The 23,231-nt window shown below is 35.3% G+C and overlaps 1 protein-coding gene across 8 annotated transcripts in view; it reads right to left on the minus strand.

Annotated features, from left to right (window-relative positions):
• The window catches only part of PCCA (propionyl-CoA carboxylase subunit alpha), a 357,794-nt gene that overhangs the window by 166,340 nt on the left and 168,223 nt on the right, over window positions 1-23,231 (minus strand). For all 8 annotated transcript variants that reach the window (XM_073212398.1, XM_073212399.1, XM_037024801.2 and 5 more), the window contains 5 exons: window positions 20,395-20,538; window positions 18,985-19,059; window positions 14,734-14,802; window positions 13,130-13,205; window positions 1,462-1,572 (listed from right to left, as the gene is read on the minus strand). In XM_073212398.1, the coding sequence (XP_073068499.1) occupies window positions 1,462-1,572; window positions 13,130-13,205; window positions 14,734-14,802; window positions 18,985-19,059; window positions 20,395-20,538 (475 nt within the window). The remainder of the gene's footprint in view (window positions 1-1,461; window positions 1,573-13,129; window positions 13,206-14,733; window positions 14,803-18,984; window positions 19,060-20,394; window positions 20,539-23,231) is intronic.

Raw genomic sequence — 23,231 nt, forward strand, 5'->3', positions numbered from 1 at the left:
CCTTCTGCCTGCTGTTTCAGGACACATCACCTTCACAGACACATTAGCCAGGCAGACATAAAAGCATATGGAAATCCTGAGTCCACTGCACAACTTACTACCTTCAATTAAAACTTTAGAGAGGACAAGAGGCTAAAACATTAAGATCAAAATAGAACAAAATGGTAATCTGGATACGTGTACAGTTAATTATAAATATCCAAGGAAATCCTGCTCATCAATACTATGGATAAGATTCTTTTCATTAATTCAACAAATATTTACGTAGTGTCTACTATGTTTTTGGTACCAAGAACACAATAAAAAGCAATGATAGAAGTGGTTCCTGCCTTCATGAAACCAAGAGATAGTAATAAAATAATCACACAAGTGTAAAACTGCAATCATGTTAAGGTTGTTCTTTGTTTTACATTTTTAAAAATTCAGAAGTTCAGGAAAAAGAACCATGATTCATTTTTAAGTCTTTAAAATCTCAAATAAAAAATTTGTCATTTCCCTTGGTACTAATGATGAAATCCTATAACACTGAAGTTTTGAAAGAACAATCAAATCAGTAATCTCCAGTTAGTCTTAAGAAAACTTCATATTGTTAAATTCTAAGGTAAGAAACTGCTTCATAAATGTATTCAATAGCTCAAGATAACCTGAATCTATATACACCTCCTAATATGAATGAGTCATTTTATATACTGGAACACTTTAACTGGATATAAAGAACACTTAAAATTTATGAGAGACTATCCAATCTTCATATACCCCAAATTCTTTGGAAATATATAAAGAGGTTTCTGGCTTTTGCCTGAATAATACTTCTATTAAGTCCATGTCAGGTCCTGTTGGTTTCTTTACATCACAGATTAACCATGTTTTCAATGTTCACTAAAGGTTTTTCTCTATCTTTCACCTGATGAACAATTTTTCTACTGCTGGAAACATTTACTGACAATCTTGCAGTGCTAACTTCACATCCTACTCCTATGTTATTCAAAACATTTTTCAGAATAAAAATGATCATCTTGTTAGCCATCTGCATTTTCATTAGTAGGAAGAGCTTCATGTATTCTGAAATTTTCAGTGCTAATTTTCATAAAGATATAATTTTAATCATTAAAGAAGAGTTCCTGTATATACCCATATCAGCAGGGGATATAAATCTGAATTGACTTTCAAAACCAGAAAATTAGGTAGGCTAATGTTCTACCTACATGTTTTCCTTCAAAACTAGACCCCCACAATATTTCAGTTGAATTCCTCACACAACAAAATTATAGATTATTACACATTCACAAGTCCCTCATAAGAATACTCAAACTCATGAATATCAAAAGCATAGGACACTCTAAATATGTTAATAAATCACATACAGAATAGGCCAAAAGCCTTCATTTCAGAATAGAAAATATAACACATTAAAGTATAATGATAACTTTGGCACACTAAAATACCTCAATGCATACAAACCTTTAAAGCCATCAGGATACACATCAGAAAGAAATTTAGTGTTGATGTCTCCTTTTATAAAGCGTGAGTTGATTATCACCTCTCGAAGTAATGCAATATTATGTGTAACACCTAAAAATAAAATCATATAGGACTGAATTAGAGAACAATGAGCCAGTTAAATATCTAACTCTCATTATTTGGAGAAAATGGTCACCTGTGTGCTATGGCCTGTAAGAACCATGCAAGATTACTCACCTCCTTGACTTCAAGTAACAAAAAAATGTCCAAATTTGAGGTAGTAATAAAATGCTAATGTAAACTTGAGCTTGTGATTGTCAAATCAATTTAACAGGGAAAATAAATGCCTTTTTAATAAGTAGTACTAGACCAACTAGATACCCATTTGGGAAAAAAAGAAAATGAACCTCAACCCTAACTCACACCACATACAAAAAAATTAACTCAAATTGTATCACAAATCTAAATGAAAAACCTAAACCTGTAAGACTTACAGAAAATATAGGAGAAAAATATGATAACTTGACACAGGCAACAAATTCTTACATAGTACACAAAAACCATGAACCGGAAGAAAACCAACAAATTTTACTTCACCAATATTTAAAAGTCTACTCCTCAAAGGAACACAGTTAAGAAAATGAAATGGCAAGCCATATAGTGAGAGAACATATTTCACAACACATGTCAGACAAAGAACTTGTATCTGGAATATAGAATACTTGTAACACAAAAATAAGATGACAAGCCAAGTTAAACAAAAATGGGCAAAATACCTGAACACACATTTCTCAAAAGAAGGTATACAAATGAAAAGATGTTCAACATCATTATCATCAAAGAAATATGATGACTCACCCCCTGTGAACAGTAAAATGAAATGCAGGCCAGGCATTTTTGAATGGAGCCGAGAGACCATTATGAGTTTGGGCCAAAGGCACATCTGCACTGGATGGATCCACATGCTTTGAACGGGGCCAAACTGCAAATATCCCAAGACTCTGCCCGAACACCTGCCACGTGCTTAGTGACAGTCCTGCCAACCAATTTCAGAGGTTCTAAGGTTCCCAGTCTTTTGGTTATATCAATTCCAATCCTATTCAGCCAAGATTAGTTTTTTGCCACCAACACCAATCAAATTCTTGGCAAACAATATATACAAGCATTTCATTTTGTCTTCAAAAGCCCCTCAGTCTTGTTCCCTAGTGAGATACAGTTTGGGCTGCTACCTGAATCTGTGGTCTCTGAATTTCAATTCTAAGACACCAAATAGATGCTTTTGTTTGACATTAGCTCTGCCTCTTTTCTCAATCAACACCCCAAATACCAATTTAAGTGTCTAAAGGTTAAAATACAGATAATACCAAGTGTTGATGACGACGTGGAGCAAATGGAACTGTCATACCTGTGAAGGGAATATAAACTGGTACAAACACTGTGGAACTACTTGACAGTTTCTTAAAAAGCTGAACATACACTTGCACATATAATTCAGACAAATTACTCCTAAATATTTACTTACCCAAGCTAAATAAAAACATATATCTACACAAACACTTAAACACAAAGGTTATTAGCTTTATTTGCAACAGTCAAAAACAATATAAATGTCCATCAACAGGTGAATGGGTTAACACAATGTGGTTTGTCCATAAAATGAAATTCTATTCAGCAATAAATAGAAATGAGTCACTAATACACACAAGCACGTATCTCAAAATAATCATGCTGAATTAAAAAAGACCAAAAATAATGCACATAGTATGATTATATTTATGCAAAATTTTAAGTTATTAACATTGGTTGGCTCAGAGATAAGAAGTTATATTGAAAAGTATGCCCTTCTCCCCGTATGTATACACTAAGATACACGTATGACATTTTCTCCTGGGAAAATGGCCAGGCTGCAGACCAAAGCTGGGGTGTGGACAACACAGATAGAGAAATGAGGCTGGACTTGAAAGAGACTTGGCAGACAGATAGGACTGGATTCAAGAATGGGGAAGTTGAGTCGAGCACAACATCTGAACTTCCGTTTCTGCAATGTGATAGAAGATGCCATTTACAGAAAAGCAGCAGATTGAGATGAAAAGTCTGATACATTTTGAGGTTAAATTTGAGATGCCTGTAGGAGGAGGCTGACTGATAATGTCTAAATGATCAGAGTTCAGAGTGCAGGCCAATTAAAATGCATATATACTGAAATATAAAGTCACGGGAGTGGCAATCCACATGAAGGAATCCAAAACAGAGTGGGAAACAAAAATTCAAAACAAAATGAGCAATAAACAATTATTCATATATAATAACTGCTGTTTTGGAAAAAACAGTATCTTAAAAAAGGAACTGGAAAGGATGAAAGTTAGAAAATCAAAGTATAGCTGTAATTTTATTTCTGAAAAAAAGTGTTAGATACAAATTAACAATTCAGAATGTTTCAATTTCCAAGCTTTTTTGCATAAGTAGTAATGTAGAGAGGCACCCTAACTCTCAGGGTTTTTGTCCCTTCCTCTTCCAGTCAAATAAAAATAATACTGTTCATTTTATATACTTCATATTTTATATTTAACTCTCCTGGCTTTCCTGTTACAGCTTAGTGCTGGTATAAATTTTCTTGCTCTCTGTGTGGCCAATGTCAAAATAGCAGGCATCAGACTCTGACTTAAATAAAAAATGACACAGCTTTCAGAAATAATGATAGTTTGGAAAAAATCAGATTATTTTCTGATACCAGTGATCAATTCATGACTGATGACATCCAAAAAATTAAAATGTCTGCAGTTTTACAGGATAAATGATATGTTGCATTTTAATTCCATACTTGAGGTTGAAAAAGAGGTGCTTGTTTTAGAAAATGTAGCTGAAAGGAATTATAAGCAAACATTAATTTACATTTTGCATATCAAGAACAGAGCCACTCAAGCACACAAATGAAGGATGGACTTTAAAAAATCTTTCAGCTTGAATAGTAAATAGAGCATGAAAATATAGACTTTTTTCTTGCTAAATGATGTTTCAGGGATAAAATGAATACACAAAGGCATTTTCTCTTTAATATTCTCTGAATAAAATATTACATGTTACTATGCAATATCAAATCACTGTTTTCCTTTCCTAAGGACTGTAAAGTGAAGCAATGGCAAATGGCAGACAACCAAAATCAAGGTGCCTCAACCAACGGCCCCCAGAATGACCAAGCATTCATTCATTGTAAAGTCAAATGAAAATAATCAAAAAATAATTTATACCTAAAAGCTCAAAAGAGCACATAAATGGGGAAAAAATTATTGAACTGTTCTAAGATATCCTACACATGTGAAAGTTACTATTTTGTACGTAGTTTACTTCCTCCCCATTCCAGGAAAGACAAAACTACTGAACCTGATCTTTGTTCAAAGAAGCGGCAATTACAGGCTCACCGAGACTTCGTTTATAACTTTAACAATAATATTAATCACATAGTCATAAAAATTATGACTCTGAGTTTTAGACTGGGACTTGAAGATGCCCTCTGCCAAAGGTCACGAGGTGCCATATGTATGGGAAATCACGACTGGGAGAGGACCCCGCGGAGCAGCTTTCTCCTGACTACCTGCTGCTTCCCAAACACTGGCCAGACATTAGCTGCGCACACTGCCAGGATCAAACAGGGGCCAGAAGCCACTGCTCATTTCATGGGGGCTCAGAAATTAACTTCAACCAAATTACATTTTTGCTCAAAAGATTCTTTAATCTGAACAAAAGCTCAAAATCAGCTCAGGGGAAAAAAAAGTCATTTTGAACAACTATGTAGTTCTTCCCTTTCTGTCCTTCATAAAATTAATTGTTTCACCCACCCCTCTCTCCTTCGGAATTAGTCGGATGGATAAAAAAGCAGCACAAATCACAAAAGCGCCCATTTCATTCCTTAAATGTTAGTGTGGGGGTGGAGGGAAGTTCCTCTTCACCTATTTTCAAAATTTTTTATTTTGGAATAATTTCAGAACAATAAATTCACAAAAATAGTACCAAGCATTCTTGCATATCCTTTACCCAGATTCTCCAAAAGTTAATGTCTTACCACATTTATTTATCATTTGTTTTCTCTCTCTCTCTCTCTCTTTACGGTTACACACACACATAATTTTTTTTCTTAGATAAGTGAAGGTAAGTTGCAGACAAGATACACTTTGCCTCTAAATACTTCAGTGTCTATTTCTTAAAATCAAGAAAAGTCTCTTGTGTCATCACAGTACAATGACCAAACCTGAAAATTAACTTTGATAACAGTATCACAGTCTAACCTACAGATCTAATTTAAATTTCACCAACTGTTCCATTTACAACCTTTACTACAAAAGAAAATCATCATTTTCAGGTTCAGGAATTAATCCAGGATCACACGCTGCATGTAGCTGTCATGTGTCCTTAGTTTCCTTTGAGCTAGATACGGTGATCCACTCTTCTTTGTGTTTCTGGAGCATGACGCACTTTTGAAGAGTACAGCCATTTGTTGTGTACACTCTCAGTCAATTTGGTTTGTCTGATGTTTCCTCATGAATATATTCAGGTTATACATTTTTGGCAAGAATATCATAGAAAAGATGTGCTCCCTTCAGTGCATGATACCAAGAGATGCATGATATTGATTTGCCTCATTACCAACGATGTTAATTTTGATCACATGGGTAAGCTGCCAGGTTGGTCCATTTTAAAGGTACTGTTTTTTCCCATTATAGTTAATTAGTATTGCCTGGGGAAACAATGAAACTACACAAATCCCTGTTTCTCAAATTTCTACCCACTAATTTTAGCGCCCATCTTTGATGAGTCTTACCTAAACAGTTTGGTTTGCCACTTGGGATTTTTCTACATTTATTAGTTAAAAATCTACGTAAGGAAGAGCTGTGCCTCTTCCCTCATTTACCTTTTGTATCTATTTATGCCACTTTGGAACTCATATAGACTCTTATTTTATTCCATGGATCTTAATCAATCACTAGCATTATTTATTTTGTAGCTGAAGTTTTCCCAGACTGGCTATTGGGAACCTCTTAAAGTCGTCTCCTGTGTCTTTTGACTTACCATTTTTTTGAGCACTTCATGACTGAGTTAGTTATACAAGATGTTTCAGGCTCATCTTACGCTGTTCCTGAAATCAGCCATTTCATCAAGGAGTACTGGTTCCATTTACGGGAGAATGGTATTTAGAACACGAGATCTGAATGTTTGGTGTGCTCGTTGCTGAGTGCCAACGCTTCTGTGACTGCTCAGCAGGGCAGTGGTTCTCAACTGAGGCAATTTGCCCCCCAGGGGACATACAGCAATCTCTGGAAATATTTGGTTGTCACAACCAAGATGCTGGTGCCATTTAGTGGGTAGAGGTGAAGCATGTTAACGTCCTACATTGTACAGGACTGCTCTCCCCAACAAAGAATTGTCTACCCTGAGATGCCAATAGTACTAAAAATCAGGAAACCTGAGCTACAGAATATGTGCACGTATGTACATGCACCCATGCATGTACACAAACACACAAAGGCACAATGACACTTATTTCTCAATCTATGCTAAAAACCATGAGTTCACACTGATAGCTTAGATTTCAATCCAACACCATAGGGTTCATTCTACCCTTGCCCATCCCCACATCTGTTACTCCTTTCTCTAACAGTAAGAAACTTACTTCCCCTTATCCACAATACATGCATTTATTTCCTTAACCCAGAATATACATAAACTGGTTTCAGAACTGCTACCCTATGAATTTGGAAAAACAAACCTACTGACTAGAGTTTAATATTTGTTTATACATATAAAATCCAAGAAGTCTCTCCCAGGTACTGTTTCCCATCCCATAATCATTTCCACCAGATCCTCCCTTCACCTCCTGCAGATCTGCCATCTTATTAGTTGTGGTCTTGTACATGTGTTTCCAAAAATGAGCAGATACATGTACATATTCTTATTTAATTAGTCATCCACCAATATCTATTCTCCCTTCCCTCTTGGTAAAAAGAGAAATGCAACTTTCTATCTAGGTATATGGCCACCTTGGCATCAACTACATCTTCCTAGCAGCTAGATATGACTGTGTGACAAAACACCAATAAGATGGTAGCAGCAATAAAGGCAGCTTTCTAGATTATGCCCTGAAACAAAACGGACATGAACTTCCCCTGCCACCTTCCAGCTGAGGCGTGACAATGCGCATGAAACCAACCACTGTGGGCCCCAAAATGAAACCCATCTGCTGTGAATGCAAGAGTCACCCTACTGGCCCTTGACAACCCTCCTTTCCAGACTATCACATGGAAGAGAAATGAAACTATCTTTCTTAGGTCACCACATTTTTTAATTTTCTTTGTTATAAACGCTTACACTATAACCTAACTACAAAGGTCCTCAAGTGAAGAGAGGATGGCACATCCCAGAAAATAAAAACAGTGAAGTAGGAAAAAAGAAGGCATGAGAGAAAGTGCTGCAAATGAGACCACAGAGTCCACACAAAGGCAATGGAAAGACACTGAAGAATCTTAAGAAGGAAGTATTAACTGGGTTTGTACTCTAAAAAGTTTATTCTGTCCGTACTGAAGAATGGACTGGTGCAGGTAAACGGTATTTATAAAGAACCCATTCGGGAAGCTACTGGCTAGTCCACAATACAGACAGCAACAGCCTGGGACAGCAGGGCCAAAGTAAGTGGAATACCTTTGAGGCCACTTCTCTCTGAGGCCTAAGTGCTTGCCTTCTTACGGGTTCTTCAGGAACGCCGCATTCACCGCTGGAAGCACAGGCTTCTCTGGCCATCCCTCACCCTCAGAACCTCAGCTGACCGAACCACCCCGCTTCTCCAGGACACCTCTTCCCTCTTTTCCAAGCCATTCCACAATGTCTTCTGAGACGGCTGCTCTATGGTCAGGCAGATCTACTGTAGGTTCAGTATCTTCATGGAACATTCCACTCACCTCCTTGCCTCACCAAAATCTCAGTGCCTTCAAGGACCTCACTTCTCCAGCAACCCTCACATTCCTCCCAGTGATCCATGATCACTTCCAGAACAATACCACTTCTAATCCTTGGAGAAACCTGTCATCTATCAACATCCTGTCTCAACCCAATATGCACTGCAGAATTTATGTTACCTGACTTACGATGTTCCTTTTGATCCTAACTTACATCACCCTGTGTGGATGACTCAATGACTCATGCAACATCCTTACCACTCGGTTATTAGTATCTCATTTCAAATAACCTATTCTTCTACTACACATCTAGTCCCATAGTCAGACTTAGAAACCACCTAATGTTCAGTAATTGCATCAGGTTCAAAATCACCACCCAAAATAAATCATTTTCTAACTGCAACCCCATGTTTGTTGTTCATTTCCTTTGGGTTTTCCACTGGACCAGTAATGAAACTTCCAAGCTAGAATACGAAGCATTCTGTAAATCAACTGCCCTAGATTCTTCTGGCAAGTTAATGAGAGGAAATACAAAGAGAACAAGGTAATGAGACACAACCATGAACAACATATCACCTCTGACTGGACCAGAGGGGTTAAGAAAACAAATACAAAAGACACTTTGGGGCACAACTGGGGAAACCTGAATATGGGCAGTACATTAGATGACACCGAGAGATTCCTGGTAATTTCCTGTGATCACGGTGTTGTGCTTCGGTGGGAACATGATCTTGCCCTTGAGACCCATGCTGAAGTATTACGGAGTGGTGTGTCACGATGTCTGCAACTTTCTTTCCAATTGTTCAGAAAAAAGCAGAGGGAGAAGGGAGCAAGGAAGGGAGGAGGAAGAGTGGGGAGGAAGAAAAGGCAGAGAAAAGAAAAGACGGAGGAAAAAAGCAAATGTAGAAAAGCTTGACCATCTAGGTGAAAAATGTAAAGGTATACAATGTACCATTCATTCCATTTGTCTCTGGCTTGAAAATGCCTAAAGTAATGGTCTGGAAGCAATGCATCAAGAAAAACCCATCTCTGACATATCTTTTGAGCTTTTAAAAAATTCATATACATATAAAATAAGTATGTGTGTGTATACATATATATATATATGTAATTATATATATAGCCACATTTTTCTCTGTGCTCATCCAAACACAACTGTGAATATTTCTGAATGAGAAGGTGGCTTAACTAATATGAGACTGCACTACACATTACTCTGCAAACTGCTTTTCTGATTTAACAATACACATGGATATGCTTTCAAGTCACAGTAAAGACACGCATTTATTCAATCATTCTTCCATTTGGTGGACACTGTGGTTGGTCGGTTTTGGCTACTATCAACAATGCTGTTGTAAATGTCTTTGTGAATATCATCTCACAATTCAGTCTTTTAAGGCTAGAGGATAGGTTCCTGAAAATTGAACTGCTGAATGACAGAGTATTTCCCCAAAAGACAGTAGCAAGTCACACTCCAAAGACACCTGAGTGCCTGTCCCCTTTATTTCGTCTATACAGTAACATACCAGTCTTTTAAAAATGCTGTCACTCTGGGGAGCTGTTTGAAATAAGCACAAAGTGAGGGACTCTCAAGTCACCTATGAATCCTAAAGCAGTACTCACATTACTTTCAAAGAACCAAAGGGAGAAGTGAAAAGAGAAAGCTACCCTCCCCACATCTGAATTCCCACTAAATTTTTTCACACTGCTATTACAGCACTTACTAATTTGTACTGCCCTTATCTTTCTGTATTTTTCATACCAAGCTTAAGAGAAATTCCTTGAAATAGGAATAGTATCACTCCATCATTCATTAATTCATTCAACAAACACTTAATCAGCTACCATGTATCACGCACTGCTGAGCACCAGTAACATCCAAGTAAATAAGACAAACACCATCACTGCCTCCGCATACCTAATATTCTTATGGAATGATCCAATATTTAGCAATTAATTACCTAATTAACACTTTAATTACAGTGATGATAAATGCTCTGAAGCAGAACAGGGTGCAGTGAAAACATATAACCCAGCACACAGTACTGGGAATAACCTAAAGTGGCTTTTCAATATTGTTCATCAATGGTTTAACAAATTTCACTTATCACCAACGCCTGGTAGTAGTTTATGATACATGATTTTAAAATATATGGTCTGTAACTGTAGCGAGAGAGCGAGAAAGGAAGACGGGAACTAAAGTTTATGAGCTTGACCCAGGACTGTGCCAGGGCCTCTGGCACAGGTCACCTCATTTAATCCTCACTACTCACTTCTAAGGCAGCTACTAAGGCTCCATTTTGTAAATGTGGAGTATGAGATTCAGAGAGACAGTAATTTGACAAAACTCACTAAATGGTGTCAGGACAGGATATGAACCCAGGCCTGATTTCCTTCTCATATCACAGTGCAAAGGCAGAAAGACTAAGCCTGGAAAAATCTATCTGCACAATAAAATACATTTTGTTTTACATGTGATACATGTAATTATAGTTAGGAGAATGACAGCAAGCCTATTTAGTATTTACATCACTTAATTTAAAAATGTACTAACTGCTGAGCCTATGTATAAAGTATAGTAAATGAAGTAAATAAATTGGTAGGAAACATTCACTTAAATATACAACATCAAAGAATAGCAGTCCATAAATATGAAAGAGTGTTCCTTTCAGAAGCTAGACAAAGTAGAACACAATGCTAATGTAAAATTTTGACAAACTGCCCATGTGCCATTACATTGTTATACCAAGTTTACTAGAGATGTGGTTTGACAAAATGTTCTTAAGTACCTCAAATTCATGAATTTACCATCAAGCTCACTAGAGCAAAACTTAACCAAAATCTAATAATATTCACACTGAAATATGCAAAGATGGTGGGGATGGAGGGAAGAAATCTACAGAAAACTCTTAAAAATATTTTAAAGACCTCCAGAAATAATCTTGCCAAGAACCTGGTTTGTGTCTATGTATGTGTAGTTTAACATACACATATGCACACCAAAATTAGATATGTGTTCCAAACATGCCCTGAAGTAATTTGGGGAACAATATTATTTCTGTAAGAAAATGAACCCTTCAAGGCCTATTTAACCAATGTATAGAGAAAATATATATCTGCTGCTGATGTTGGAACATGGCAGAGTTACAATACCAGTAAATATTACACAATTAAGGCTGAAAAGCAACTCAAGAATGAGTCAGCAAGAATGTGAAAGGGATTTTTCAAATTTTTAGATGTTTTGGACACTGACTTACTGATTTTTGTATTACATCTAGGTTCACTTGACGGCTTGCAGCTTTGCTTTGGTTGATCGAGGTAAGATTAGATTAGACATAAGATTAGACACAATCATTGTCACTGCTTAGTTAACAAACAGGAAGAAAAGAGAGTGATAAGTAATAGCAAAAGGGAAGGAAGGGAAGAAATTTCTCCTGATCTAACAAGAGAAAAGTTGAAAGAAAAACAAGAGTAAAACTGAGGACTATATGACTGACTTACCACTAGAAGAAAATGAACAGGGAAAGGCAGATGTGTAAAACAGTCACTCAACTGTCCTGGGCTACCACAGTACAGTTGTACAAACCATTCACTGCACAAAGGTCAAGGGGGCAAAGTAGGGGCTTGACACGCTCCATTGCTAAGCTGAACTCCCTGTCTCAAGGCTCGATGCACCCAGAGAACAGAGTATTTCTTCTAATTCACACAAAGTTACAGTCCACCTGCCAAGCCTTGTGACCTACAGGCTGTGTCCACTTGAAGGGAGGCCTTTTGTAATCGCATGAAAGTTCCCTATGGGCTTGACGGGGACTGTGCAGCCACACTCCACCACCATTCTGCCCCTTAAACCTCCAAAATCTAGAATCCTAGCTTCACTGTCATATTTAGCAAGCCATGAGAAAAGAGTAAAACTCTACAGGCCAGTCCTGCCTATCCTCAGATCCACACTATTCATAATTCAAAATGAACTTATATTTTACACTTTAATTTGATATTACAGTCCATTTGATAATTTATGTTGGCAAAAGTAAAATGATCTTGTTACTAATGAAAACTTGCTAGTAAGATTTATAATGTAATTTACTCCTTAAGGGGGATAACTTTGCTTTAATTATTTAAATATAATGGCTGCTTCTAATTCAACTGTCACTACACACCCTAAAGGCTTGTAGGATCTTACTTTGTTAGGCATAATAACTACCCTGTATGTATATGAGATAACAAAATTGCATTTGCTAGAAAATATTGTATAATTTGCTCTAATTCATAGAAGCAAAGAGCTATTCTCTTGGCTCTTGAATTAGTCAAATGTATGTCACTACTATAGTTTACATCTCCATACATTTTCAAGTTTCATAGTTCAAGAAAAAAGAGGAATATAGCAAATCTGCTGTCAAACTGAATTGGTCAATAAAAGACTTCAGAATGAAGAACCATTTTCCATAATATATATCTATAAAATACTAAATGCTCATTTAGGAAAGGTCACAAGTTATATAAGTTTAATTAAATAACTTAATTTAAGATGTGTAAGTAAAATACAGGACTGTGAAAGAAAATGAAATAATTAGCATGTTAGTTTAATTATTCAAGCTTTTATTTCTATTAAAACACATAGTCAGCAAATGTTCTATCAATTTCTCTAATTAGTGAATCTATAAACTATTTTCTAGACTGGACACCACATATAATATAATAATAGCATGCCAAGCATGTGTTGTTACCTCGAATAACATAATTATCCAGGGCATCTTCCATTCTCTTCAACGCTTCAGTTCTATCAGAACCATATGTAATCAGCTAAAAGCAAACAAAACACAATTTACACTGATATATGTCTACCTATCTACCTATGAATCAAGGAATTCATCCTAGAAAAATTTGAAATATTTCATAACAGAGTTCCCAGAACACCTTTTAAAATTTTACAATGGTTCAGGTTTTAATATAAAGTATGTGATTTAAGATTTTTTTCAAGTAAGTCAAGATTAGAATAAAGCTATTTCAGATTTTTTCCCTACATTTCACTAACACAGAAAAGACCTATTCAAGATAAACAAAAATGTAGCAAAAACAAGCATAAAAAATTTATAAGGAAAGATATCAAAATGTGAACATCTGGGACAGTAGAGGATTAGGCAAGATTTGTTTTTTTCTCTATTTTTCTGTGGTTTCTAAGTTTGACACCCTGAATAGCTAACTTTTATACATAACACAGCACAGAAGCACAGGGTTCTTATATTAGAAAAATAGAAAGGTCTTACTGTTCTGATTTTGTGCCTATTTATAAGTATCATACAAATTAGCAATAAGAAATTAACAATTCATAAAAGAATTTTCTGGTTATTACATTAGTCAATCTGTAGTTTGCAATTATTTTAGTTCATTTTAGGAGCTCTTCAATATCAAGCCAGGTTGAAAATTAATTTGCAGGCCACTTTTCTGATCAGAAATGTGTTCATCTAAAAATGGAAACACAACTATTAAAATCAAACTCTACCATGAGGTATTTTTATTTTTAATAGTGTTTCTCAAACAAAATACCTAAAGTTCACTTTAACAGTATTAATGTCAAAATGAAAAAATTTTTAAATGCTTTGTTTACCACAACTATGTAAAAAAGTCCACTTGTGAGAAAGAAAACATCTTGAGATATGGGATTTTTAATAAAAATGTCATCCTTTAATGCAGGCCTCACATTTCAGAGAACACAGGAATTTCTACATAAAATCCATAGCATTAACTACTGCAGTCAGAATTTTACATTTTATAGGACCTTAAAATTCTAAAGATTTTAAAAGATCTAAAACTTTAAGTAGAATTCATTATTCTGAAAAGTCAAATTTCAAAAAGACAGGTAGGCAAAAAGACATCTCACACACTTAAGTAAAATTTAATTATGTCAAATCCATATAAGCAGTGATTCATAAAAATTGAAAAGGTAAAAAGTACTCCAACAAATACATCCTACCACCCAACTTCTTGACATCACCTGCCATTCATACTGTCATCTCAGCTTTCAGAAATGGCCAGCTAACCTTAATTCATTCTTACTGCAATGGGCTGGACTGGTGCCACTTGTTCAGATAAATTGTTAATTTTCAGGGCAGGGGGTGATAGTTGGGTTGGACTGGTGAGGTGGGAGTGTTGCAAATTAACATGGAGTTGAAATTTCTCTCTTAAAAGAAAGAAAATCTCTGCTTTCACTTTTTAATCAGTGTACATTTACTTAAATACTGCAGATGATTCAGATAAATTTCAGACTTTCAAATGTGTCCATTGTCTTTTCAGAGAAAACTGAAAGAAATCATTAAGAAATCGAACTAACTTTTGAAATCATTGGATCATAATAAATGCTAATCTCACTTCCTGGTTGAATGCCGCTGTCAACCCGGACCTGGGAAAATGAGAGAAAAAAATGAAAGTTACTTCATTTTGTGCAGCAATTTATTATTTTAGCAACAAATTTAATTTCCATGTAATGGACAATTTCAATTTCAAAAACCATTTCAGCTTCTGGGAAACAGAAAAACAATCTGAAGTATCTAGACACCAAATTATCTTCATCTGTTAATATGCAGCATAACATATTTTTTGTTCTCCCACTTAACAAAGGACCTAAGTAAGAAACCACACGCGTGTGTGGGCACACACACACACACACAAAAAAACTTCATACATCACTATCCAGGGATGCATTTGTAGCTATTTGATGGTGTCTTCCAACTGAAGCATAGCATGAATAATATCCCTTCTAGTCCCCCTCCCCATGGTCCCCTCCTGAGGTTCCAGTGAGGACCCCAGTCAAGCCGTGCAGCAGACGGGGCGCTCTGCTCATCAGCCCTACGGGGACGCTGGTCCTGTGGCTTTCATGTCTGTAACACTTTCCTTTTTTGCCTCACCCTCTCAACTGTAAAACGCTTTTTTTCTGTTACTGTTCGTCCCCCGAGACTTTAATGTTTACACAGCTTTTCTCATGGCTTTGCTTTGTAAGGACACAGCCCCAATTAGAGTTCCGATTTTGTGATTTTCATGGGGGAAAAAAAAATAGCGCAAGTTCAAAATATTCTTTTGAAGAGCCTGATAGCTGTTAACCAGCCAACAAGTTAGTTAGTACATCGCTGATTCTTGTTTTCATCTCCCAGTTTGATACCATCAGGAAGGCACAGAGGTTAGCCATGTAAAACTTTTTAAATGAGCAGTTGCAGAGGATGAAATATTTATTAAACTATTGTGCCTAAGCTTTGGAATCTGAAGTATTTAAAAGCTAATCAAAATACTTAAGACTGTCAAGAATGTCCTAGGGGCATTGAGGATAGAGGAATTTAATCGAAGCTGCTAGAACAGCAGGACTTTGATGCCCGACATTGTAAAGGGGTGGGGAGGGAAGAGCAGAAGCTCACATAGCTCTCCACCTGTGGGAAGAAGGCTTCCTAATAAACAGCATCTCATCTGTCTGCAGCAAGGCACAAAAAGGTCAACACAGCGGCTGTTGGGCCTTTAATATTTTAATTTAGGCAATTATCAAGGGACCCCATGTTGAACCTCTTGTCTAGGATATCCACATGAGGGTCTGATGATGGCTTTATTACACACTGACATCAAAAGATAAAGCATAGTTTCATTCTCTTAAAAAAAATCACACTACTGTTATTCTCTTTGTAAGTTTTTAGAAGATAACATCATAACCCACCCAGAGTGCCTTTAATTCTGTATTTGCAAATACAAATTATGGATATTGTACATTCATTCACATTCATACAAGATAATCTTAATTTTAAGTGAAATCCATTCAGCTCATTTACAACATATACTTAACTTCCTATTTTCTGAAACCATACTTCAGACCGTAAGTTCTACAAAATTCAGTGTTAAAAAAAAACTAGAGAAGAATTAATGGGGCAGCTGTGAAAGCAATAAAATCATAATCTTCTCTCTCCCCACATTTAAATAGCCCCAAAATGGCAACTTGCAAGTAAGTCATATAACAGAAAAAACATCTCTGAACTTGCATTTTCTTAATTTTAGGAGCCAAAAGTTAAAGAGCTCATTTTACCACTCTGTATTATTTAAAACCATAGCATGTTTGCTAAAGCTGTGTTTAAACTGAAATTGGTAGAAGCTCTAAAACTTTTCACGTTAAACATATCCTACTATCTGCTCTATAAACAGCTACAAAGCTAGTGTGGTACTCTGATGTTCAACCCACTGGCAAAATAACACAATCAAGAATACTTTTTACATTCTTCTATAGTTAATAACTTAAAATTTTAGTTACCTTGAATAACACAATCCTAAATGGTAAGTCACTTAGGGCTGATACATATAACTAGGTCTTTGTTATTTATTAAAATTATGATCACATAAGGCAAGTCACTTTAAAAATACATAGGATAAAATCAAAATATATACAGCCAACACATATCTTTGTATAGGCAAACCAACATTTCTAATTTAAAACTGTAACAAAGCATGAAGACTGTAACTTGTATTTATTGTTCATGTAGCTTTTTCCAAATAATAATCAGCTTTTAAAACATTTTTAACAATGAATTAAGACAAGTCTCCATCCCTCCATGGAAACAAAGGCTATACAAAAAAAATACATTTTAGTTTTTGCAATAACAGCTTTAAGAATAAAGTCAAATGAAATTGTAACCAAATTTCTGAGTAGAACAAAACTGTAGTCTGAAAATAACAAATTTACAAAATATGGTGATCAAAAATACAATCTTCATTTTTGCCATATAAATAAATCTTAGGCTTAAAGAAGCATCTGAAAAGTACGAACTGTAAGTTAACTTTAAAGTATGTATTTTGGAGACCAAAGGTAAGAGTCGCATGGATTTCCTAAATTAAAACTAACTGATGTAGTTTAAGAAGGCAGGGAAGAAAAAGCACCACCACTACCCAGGCACCTGGGTATGATAGTCTCAAAACATTGCTCAGAAATCTCTCGCATAATTTAGATGTCTCTCTTCTGTACCAACAGCAGACTGTGTGAAACTATCAGCCGTCTCCCACCCTCCATTCTCGATTCACCTCTCCCCCACAGTACAACTCCCAGCCCGCCATGTCTACCTGACAAGTGACAGCCCAATCTGATTAAATGCTTCCAAGGGAGGGGACTCGTGGGCCTCCATGACAGGCCAAAAGTGATCACCATGGAGATACATAATTACAGCTGTCAACGCATCTACTGTCCTGCTGACATCAATTTGATTGCTCCCAGCAATAATGATAGACAAAGCTTAGTGTGCACTCTCCTGCACCCAATCACGTTATCTATTCCTTGGTCCATTTAGCTGACATGCAACATTCACACAAGCAAATAACAGCAGTAAGCAGAACATTTAAGGCATTTTAATTGTTTTTTCTTTCTATGGATGGCTCACAACTGCAAATGTTATTACATAAAACTCCTGCTGCAGCATTAATTGAAGAAAGATTTGGTGGGACAAAGACTGTAGGGGGTATAGTTTGTCCATTATCACTTGTACTTTCAACAGGTCTCACGTTTGAAAATTGCAAATTGCAAAAACTTGCAAGGGCAAAATGTTTGACATCCTGTTACCTATTACAACATGGTAAAAACTTCTAACAACTACAATAATCATTATGAATTCTTATTTAATGCTTTTTTCTGTTTGATTAAAAAAATGTTTAGATATGTCCCTATGATACTTGTTTTCTCATCTGCTATTTAACATCACATAATGCCTGTTAAATCTTTACAATTTATTTTCTGCCTTCAAGCTTTAAACACAGCATGGAGTCTGTGAGCCTAGGAAGGGTCAAGTCCCTTTGGAAAGCACATGGGCAAAAACAATTTAAAAAGTGAAATAAATCATATATCCAATAACATCTTCAAATTTAGAATTCTTCCTGTAATCTTTCACCATCTTCATGCCAGTAATCAAACTAAGTAATCAGATTCACAGATGGTGCAGCCCTGTCATCCACTAGCTAACATAATGTCATACATACGCACTTATTACCTCGCTTAAGAGAAAGGATTATGTCCTTTTTATGCAACAAAAACTATTTAAAGAACAACTATTAAATACAGAAGAACTCTCAATAAAGTGGACGGTGATCACTTGTTTTTAACTAGTGTAAGTAACAGGTTACTTCTTCAAGTCCATGACACTCAATAGAATAAGGTACTTTGTTTTCTTTAATCCTTTTCCGTTAAAGAGCTGATGTTGTGTTTGAATTTCTTGACATCTGACTATACAGGGAAACTGATTAGATTTAGTGAAAAGATTTAATTGTAATACAGAAAAGTCATTTCCCATCCTTAGGGATTCCATACTTTTTTATCATAATTTTCAAGGGAATTGGGAAGACTGTAGACTCTTTTACTTAGCAGTCTCATGTCCCTGGACTTCTGTCCAGTGAATTTTGACTTTCCTGCACATTATGAAATACAAAGTATTAAAAAATTAAAAACTGTGGTTCCCCATGAGTTTCACTTGTCCTTCAATTTACAACCTTTGGTGTTGAAATGCTTTAACATAAAAGTCTGATATAAATCAAGATTTTACCCCTCACTTGGCAGTACAGCTTAATGACTTACACCAGGTAGATGTATTGGTTCTTGATACTGAGACAATCTCCCAATAGACGGTAAACCAAAAGACTTGTAGGGGTCCTGAAAGTTCAAAGGAAAGGAAGCACAGTCTTTGAAATATAAATCAGCACAAGTAAGGTTAAATATTTATACAATGGAGTATTTATAGTCTATTTTCAACATACAGTACTTACACATCACAGATTTCAGAATATTATTGTCTCATACTCACTGTAGACAACTTAGAAGTGTACTTAAAAATCAAACAGAACTGTAAGCAGAATTTAGCCTGACCTTGATCATACTTTATTGAAATTGGTAAAAGTCCAACGTAAAATCTTCTTAGAATGCCTTGGGCAAAAATAAAATAACCTAGGCGCTACATCAAAACATACTCAAGTTCAGAAAAACAAATGTAGTGCACTAAAGATATTTGTTTTTCTTACACTCAAAACAGCTCACATATGGTAAAATTTGAGAATTTTGGTTCTTCAAATAAAGACCTAAAAAGAAACTTTTCATATACTACTGGATATAGGTTCCATCGGTAAATATCTTAGATCATCAGAGTAATTACTAAGTTCAATGTCATTAACAGTAAGAAACCACTTAAAATATAATAAAAAGAACAATAACCAAATCAAAACATATTTCTCAATATCCTTAAAAAACATTTCAAAACAACTTCCAGTATATTTAAACAGATACTGCTAAATTTATTTTTTATTTCAACAGATAGGCTTTGATGCCTAAAAGATAATATACATGGTTCTTTGCATTCTTGTTTTACTCATTTAAAGAAAGCATTTTCATATGTTGACTGCTTAATTATCTAACTTAATATTTTAATATAGTCATAAAATAAAGTATCAAACTGAAAGTTCATGAGGAAAATCTGTAATTAAAATTATGAACAAAAGCTTTGCAATTTAAATTTTAGTTATTACTTTCACATCATCATAAAGGATAGCAAACTACTGGAAAAAATTTAAGTAAATATTGAATTAACAACTAATGTGTACACAGGGTAGGCTCTTTTCAAAAAAATAAAAACACACAGAAATAAATACTTTTGTTTATTTCAAATGTGGTTTGAAAACAAGCATACAAATAAAAAACCATGACTCATTCAGGCACAAGAATATTTAACTAATGATTTATTGCCCCTAAAACCGATTAGAAGCTATTTCTCCATCCAAAAAGAAAAATACATGAAGACTCATTAAACTCAATCCTTTAAAACTATCTTGAATTTTGTCAAAATTATCTAACCTTTTCTCTGTTTTGATTCTGGACTCCAAAAGCAAATACTTGACATAGGTAATAAACCCTGACTTCACTTTGTTGTTCAGCTATACCTGGTCCTATGCCTTGGGACTCAAGTACCGCCCTCCCTCCCAACATCATTCATTTTACCTCAGCATAAACCCGACATTCAACTGCCCAGCCGTTGATGGGGATATCAGCCTGTGTGTGCCTGAGAGGGTAACCCCTGGCAACACGGATCATTTCTTGGACTAGGTCCAGGCCAGTAATGCATTCTGTAACAGGATGCTCAACCTGCAAGACCAATATCTGCCAGTTACAGGGTGTAGGAAAGGGTACATACATAAAAATAAGCAAAAATAATTTCAACAATTTATATTTAACATTTAATCATATTTAACTAAGAGACTAAGAAAATACAATTAAGTAAACACAATATAATGCAAAGCATGATAAAAAAAAAACAAGCATCTAAAAAGTATTTGTAAACTATCTGTATTACTTTTCCCAGTTTTCAATTAGATGTGATCCAGCAATGTTTAATACTTTGAATTCTGAAACTAATTCTTAACTATAAATTACATACATAGCTGTAATCCTCAGTGCGGCTAATAATCAACCTATTCTGCTACACTTAGCATGGCATCCATAGAGGCAGCTTGTGATTTTCCACAGCACTAGGCTAGCCTAGTCTCCCCCACTCTCCTGCTTTCACTAACCTGTCCTGACAAGCAACCAGATTAGCGTACTCTTACATCAATGCAGTGTAGCAGAAAGGAGCAGATGGATCCTGCAGGTTGTTTTCCCTTCAGACTTACACGGGGAGTGCTTAGCATGCACAATAGCAAAAATGAGCCAGTGAAATCACTCTGCTCTCTCAGCAAATTGCTGATAACTACTTTGGATGATGCTGTCATGTGGATCCCTGGCCTTCCACACTAACACATGGGATACACATGTACAAAAACATGCACTGACACAGAGAGATATTAATAGCGCTTCACATCATTATAAGTTTGACTGATGGCTTACAAGTTCCTAAACTTAACTGAGCTAAAATAATGCCACTTATGGCATAGGTAAAAAGCAGATAATCTGTCTTTCATCTAAAACCTTGAGCATGTTTTAAAAATTTGTATAATACTTTAGCCACTTTTGCTGCTTTAATACCAATTTCTTCTCTCATAAAAATTAAGCATGTTCTAAATTCACTTCACAATAGCTTCTTTATCAAAACATGTCATATTTCATACACCTGGACACAGAAAAAGGTCAATGAACAACTGAATTGTCTTCCCATCTTCAACTATACTAATTGAAGGGTAGGACTTAGTCATTCTAATAATCTTGAAGCTTATCATAAGCAGACAATGCCATGGTCTTAAAAGAAAAAAAAAAGGCTTTGTAAAAATAAACAGATGGCATCCATAATTAGCTCTGTGTGTGTTATGAGTTTGTTTACAGTTTCAACAACATTTTAAGACATTTTGACATAATTTTAATGACAAATCATCACTAAAATAAGCATCTACCCTTTGTAAAATAAATGTGACACTAAATAAAGATCTTATCAGATAGTTTAAAATACATATTTTTGAAAGCAAATTACGGTTTGGTGAGAAACAAGACTCTATATGATAAACAAAACAACAAAGGAACACATGTAAAGGCTCTCTATTGTTGCTAGAAAGAAATTTCACCAAGAAAGCATGTTACCACTCCTCAAGAGGTGAACCTACTACGTACCAAGCACTTTGTATCAACAACTACTCACACATCTGTTAGGTGAGAAGACATTTCAAACGCTAATTATTTAATTTGATCTTTCTACAACTAGTGCCCGGAAAAGTATGTACTATATACAAAGTAAATAAATACATATTGCAAATCCAGAGCCCCAAATTTAGAGTCACACCTACAGTAAGTGGTAGAGTAGGGCTGGAATTTATGTCATTCCAGAGATAATATGATCTTCCTCTTCATCCTCATGGAGAAATGTTTATGAAAGCCATGTAGGAAATAAGACAGCTATATAATTAGGTGTCATCTTTTATAAAATATATTATAATGAAAATTTAAAGACACAAATCACTGTAAGACTGTTCTACCTTAGAAGACCTCTCTATAACTATGCAGAATACACTCACATTGAATGGAATCCAAAAAGGGACCCACTGTCTCCCAATTTAGTTATTTAACAGAAACTTAACAAATTTAACAATCTAAATTAGTGAGCTGAAAGTATTTAAAAATAAAATAATTCACAGATAACTAGAATAACTAGCTGCTGAAATCATTACTTACAAAAAATTTTTAAATATATCCACTGAGGTTTAAGCATTGTTAAAGTCTGCAGAATAGTCTAACATGGCTGAATTTTTCAGGTAACAGATATATATACATCTTTTTTAAAGTAAAACTTAAAATTTTCTTTATTTTTGAAAGAAATCTTTCTAAAAATATTTTAATGGAATTCCGAAGTTATTCAACAGGATATATGAAACATTTCCTTTAGATCCTATGTTGTTATTATTATCAGGAATCTTTTATGTGTAAGATTGTTTAAATAACCATGTATATCTCACCATCCCTGAGAACTTAGAAATAGTTTCCTTTTACAACTTAAACCGAGCACTTAAGAGATCAGAACAGAGATACACAAAGACACAAAATGGTTCCAAGGCCAAAGTATGATTCAACAGAAGTTTTAAAAATATCTTTAAAGAGAAAAGAAAAGAGAAAGGAAGGGAAGAAAGATCAATGGAAAGTAAAGGTGGCTCACTGGGACAAAAGATTATAAAAAGAAAAAGAGAGTCAAAGATTGGTGTCTGGTAAGCCAGCAAGTTCTTGTCCCACAGAAGAAAAATCTAACTACAAAAGTCTGATGCCAATAAATACCTATTCTGAGATCTATATGGGGAAATAAGAAAAACGTTTCTGTGTCACTCCTGCTTAGGAAACACTGTGTTAACCTAAGTTAAACTGAC

Source organism: Manis javanica, chromosome 9, assembly GCF_040802235.1.
Source record: "Manis javanica isolate MJ-LG chromosome 9, MJ_LKY, whole genome shotgun sequence".
Lineage (NCBI taxonomy): Eukaryota > Metazoa > Chordata > Mammalia > Pholidota > Manidae > Manis > Manis javanica.